General features: G+C 48.3%; 1 protein-coding gene across 2 annotated transcripts in view; it reads left to right on the top strand.

Annotated features, from left to right (window-relative positions):
- The window catches only part of FGF18 (fibroblast growth factor 18), a 74113-nt gene extending 69645 nt beyond the window's left edge, over positions 1 to 4468 (top strand). For both annotated transcript variants that reach the window (XM_057379754.1, XM_057379755.1), the window contains one exon: positions 4149 to 4468. In XM_057379754.1, the coding sequence (XP_057235737.1) occupies positions 4149 to 4415 (267 nt within the window). In that variant the 3' untranslated portion in view covers positions 4416 to 4468. The remainder of the gene's footprint in view (positions 1 to 4148) is intronic.
- The last annotated feature ends 11 nt before the right edge of the window (positions 4469 to 4479 follow it).

The following is a 4479-nucleotide window of genomic DNA, read 5'->3' as shown; positions in this document are numbered from 1 at the left end:
CCCCAGATGTTTCCCTGGAAGGTGGCATTTCAATCAGACATTTTATAAGGCATTTATCAGAAATTTGGCTGACAGATACCACATCTTCCCAACACTGCTGGGATTTGCTTAAACAAAAAAAAAATACTCTGAATTATTTCCTTGCCCAAAAAATACTCTGAATTATTTCCTTGCCCAAAACTGACCTGCAAGGTGTCAGCTCTGTGATGGTGCAGCCTTGTTGCATGGCCAGGCAGCAGCTCCTGGGCCAACAGCAAGAGTTTGGTGGTGCTGACTTGCAGAGAACCTTTGCAGGAGCAGGGCTGTGCCTCTGCTTTGTCCTGCTCTGAGCAAGGAGYGTGGCTGGAGCTGGTGCCAGTGGGGTGGTGGAGGGCAAAAGGCAGGAGCTGCCAGTGGGGCACAGATGGGGCACATGAGGCCCTCGCTCCTGCCTTGTGAAGGGACAGGGATATGGGGCTGGGTGTGGGACCTCTTCCGTCCTGTGGCCAGACCAGCACATTGGGCCAGACCACCTCCTGTGCAGCTCTGGAGCTTTCAAGAACTTCTTTATTGTAAAGAATCAATTGAGAATATAAAGCTCCATGTTTTGGAGGCAAGTGCTCTGCACGGTGCATCCCTGCCAGAGCAGGGTGTGTGAAGTGTGGCTTGGCAGCTGCTCCCGGCTGACATTGGGGACCAAGGGTTCAGCTGTGGATCCTTTGCACCAGGACCCCCTGGGGAAGGGTGAGCCAGTGGCTGGAGCAGGGAGTGATGCTTGGCCAAAGCTGTCTCCCTTTTCTCCTTCACCCCCTCCTCTTGGAGGAGTGAGGGGATGGCTGACAGATTCAAGGAGTGATTCTCTATGGCTTAAATAGGGAACCGATAAAATTGTAARTGTTGGGCACCTGATGTTTAAATATGACTTAAAACCCTTACAAATTGATTTTTCCACTRATAGATTGTTGTGGGTACAGCTCTTCATGGTGTAGGTAACTTGTGTGAATGATTTATTCTGTTGGGGATTAAAACAGATGCTGTAAAATTATCTTGTGAGTATTTGAAAATCATTTGTGTGTCTGTGACGTGTCTTAGCACATACAGGAATGCTGTGTTTGGGGAAATGAGCTCCTTATCCTGATTTATCTCTAGGTACTTGTAAATGTTACTGTAATTTCATGTTATCAAACCATTTAGCTCTTCCTCTTCCAGAACGAAGTTATTTTATCTCATGCACCTTGTTTACTTCAAATTAGCCCTGAGGTTGGCCTGAAGTTGCACCTTGTTATTCCTCCACCTCCTGTCTCCGTCTTAGGCTCTGTCGGCAAATTTGAAGGTATAAGTAAATACTTTTTTGTTATTAATAGAATAAGTTCTCCCTCCTACACACGTTTTCTTTTCATTCCAGTCTTCATTTTCCATGAAAAACTGACATTGCAGTACTAGCGGAAACCTCCCAAATTGCATGAAAAAGCCTTAATTCTCCTAGCAACAAGRTCAGGGCTCAAATCCAGTCCCTTTCCACAAGCACGGGGGGAACAACCCTTCCATTACCTGCTCCCCCTGCGGTATGGATCCGGTCAGTTCMCAGGCACCTGGGTTTGGGTGGATTTGAATCTCAGTCATGGTATTGTTTAAAAATTCTCCACTCACTGGGGAAGGGTTTGTAGTGGGCTGAGCCCTGAGAAACCTGGAGCTGGTTTTATGGCTTCCCATTGAAATCTGGTGGAACCCTGTGGTGTTGACTGATTTCCCCCTTTGCCACTCATGTGGCTTTGATCAAACCCAGGACTTGGAGAATGGCACCCCCAGGAACTGGAACCGCTGAGTTTTGCCCAGTTCTGCTGTTCATTAAAGTGTTTGTGCTCTTCCAGTTGTGGATGGTAAAACGAGGTTTGTGCCTGTCCAGGATGGAGACTGCTGCTCCTATGGCCGAACCCCTAGACAGGTCCTGGATTAGCAGAGTTGTTGCAAAACTGAACAGAATTTCCTTTGCCCTCTTAATGAGCCATTCCCTGGTGAGCAAACCCTTGAGGCAAGATGGAGCATTGCTGACTTTGGGGCAAACCTTGCATTCTGTCGCACRGATGGGACTGAAGCTCTGCTAAAGGCATTGAGCACTGGAGGAATGGCTGCTCTTGGGGCCTGCTGATGACCAGGCACCCTGGTTTTCCGCTGTTGCTGCCCGTGTGCCTCCAGCCTGGGTCATTGTGCCTGATGGTTCTCCTGCCGTGCGTGTTTGGGGATCGGGGATGCAGAGGAGCCTGTGCATCACAGCCCAGAGGGTTTCCCTCCTGCTCCATGGCCCTTCCCACCAGCTGCAGCGAGCTCCACAGTGATTGTGCAGCCTGTTTTAGGATGGCTTCCCCGGCAGAGCAGGGTGACCTGTCCTTGTGGAAGGGATGGTCACCCTCGCTCCTCGCCCCAGCGTTCTGCCCTGCAGCAGCCGTGCTGCTGTGGCTTTCTTGTYACCCCTGGGATGAGATGGCTGAAATGGCTAAAGACTGAAAGGGTCTGACAGTGTTCAGATGGGGTGGGGAGGGTTTAATAGTAGCATATGTCGGCCTGCAGTATTGAAAAACTCATTTGATTTCAGTGGGAAGCTGAATTGGGCTATGATGGAAATCCTTGGCTTTGCTGAGCATTACATGAAGTCCAGTGTGATGGTTCATATCTTCTTACCCTGTACCTGCTCGCTGGTATYTTCTGATGCATAAATCAGAGTGCTGGTGCACATGACATGTGACATTCTAGGTACAGCACTAGTAATTCAGCAGTTATAGGGGAAAACGTGTTCTGRCAGAAGGTTGTGGGTGAGAAGAATTTCCTCTGTGCTGAAGGACTTGAAGATGCTGTTGTGTAATGCTGTCACTCCCTCCTGGGCTGTGTGTGCTGTGTGAGTATCCTGAGTGCAGAGATCCATATTGTGCTGTGTTAAAAGCCCAGTTCTGTCTGTTAGTTTTGATCTTCTGGCTAAGCTGAGCCAAATTTGCCAAAATCTCAAACCAGTGGCTCCATGGGGAAAAGAGTCCTGTGTAGGGATGATGGRGGCGGGTTGGATATTCAGCTGTGGGGTGGTTGGAGAGCAGCAGAAACTTCCAGCTCAATGCTAATCCTGGCTCCCTCTGTCAGGAGGACAATACTTCAGGGATGTGGCTTCCTAAGCAGCTCCTGGAGCTTTGGGTGGCTGCTTTCAGTCTGAGATTGAAGGATTGTGGAAGGGGAAGGGCCAGGCCCTCTATGCCACCAGAAATGAAACCCTCTTCCGAGCAAAAACCTGTCCCAGGAGAGAAGAGGTATAAAACCAGGCTCTGGCACATCCCCTCTCTGTCAGCTGGAGTGGCTGAGAAATGACRGCCACATGTCCCCCAGCCAATGGCATCTGGGTGAGGCGGGGATGCCATCCCACCTGGGCACCATTCAGGGCTGGGAGCAACCCCTTTTCCTGCTGGTGTCACTCAGAGTTGGGAGTCAGAGCCACGCCTGGGGAGTTCTACACATCTCCAAATCACCTCTGACCTCAGGACTCTCCAAGGGTACTCAGTGGCTGCAATGCCCCTCTGGGTGCCCCCTGGAGCAGCAGGGGGGGTCCATCTGCCAGGTGTGGCCCTGGGATGGGGTGGGGGTGAACTTTCAAACTGCTGCAGAGGCTCAGACTGAGGCTTGTCATGATTTCAGTGGGGTTTGAGTAGCTGTGGGTGCAAGCCTGTAAAGTATTTCAGAAGCATACCAGAAGTGAGGGATAGAAGGGGAAACGCTGTTGTTTGAGCCGTATGAGATTCTGGGGTTTGGGGTTTCTCTGACTAARTATGATGTTTCCCTGGCACGAGTTCAGTTCATCAGCTTTCCCTAATGGAAAAAAGCAAAGTTGGATGTCTTGTTTTGCTTGGAGTTGAAAGCACTGGACTGGATAAACTTAACTGTTGTCTTTGAAAAGTTCTTCTCCCCTTGGATAAGAGCATTTAACAAATAGAAATTATGACCTCACGCTTTCGTGCTTTAAAAAAAAAGAATTTCGATTTCAGCTGATGCTTGTTTGGCTCTTATTAACAATGTTTGAACCAAAAAAGAGGTCCAGATGTGATGATTTTAYTTATGCCAAATTGGGTTTTATTCACTGAGCTTGCATTTGGATAATTTATTTTTTCTTTTCTTTTTTTTTCATTTTTCAGCCTGATGGCACCAGTAAGGAGTGTGTCTTCATTGAAAAAGTCCTAGAAAACAACTACACGGCACTGATGTCTGCAAAATATTCAGGCTGGTATGTTGGATTCACCAAAAAAGGGAGGCCACGGAAAGGGCCTAAGACCCGGGAAAACCAGCAAGATGTACATTTTATGAAGAGATACCCAAAGGGGCAAATGGAGATACAGAAACCTTTCAAGTACACAACAGTCACCAAGAGGACTAAGAGAATACGACCCACCAACCCCAGCTAAAAACAGACAAAAACAGTGTCACAATAAGAAACCACAAAAAGGAAAAAAAAAAAAAAAAAAAAAA

The sequence above is a fragment of the Malurus melanocephalus genome, unplaced genomic scaffold (assembly GCF_030028575.1).
Source record: "Malurus melanocephalus ecotype Western Australia unplaced genomic scaffold, MMel_1.1 scaffold_420, whole genome shotgun sequence".
Classification (NCBI taxonomy): domain Eukaryota; kingdom Metazoa; phylum Chordata; class Aves; order Passeriformes; family Maluridae; genus Malurus; species Malurus melanocephalus.
This window is presented reverse-complemented; position numbering and strand designations above follow the sequence as displayed.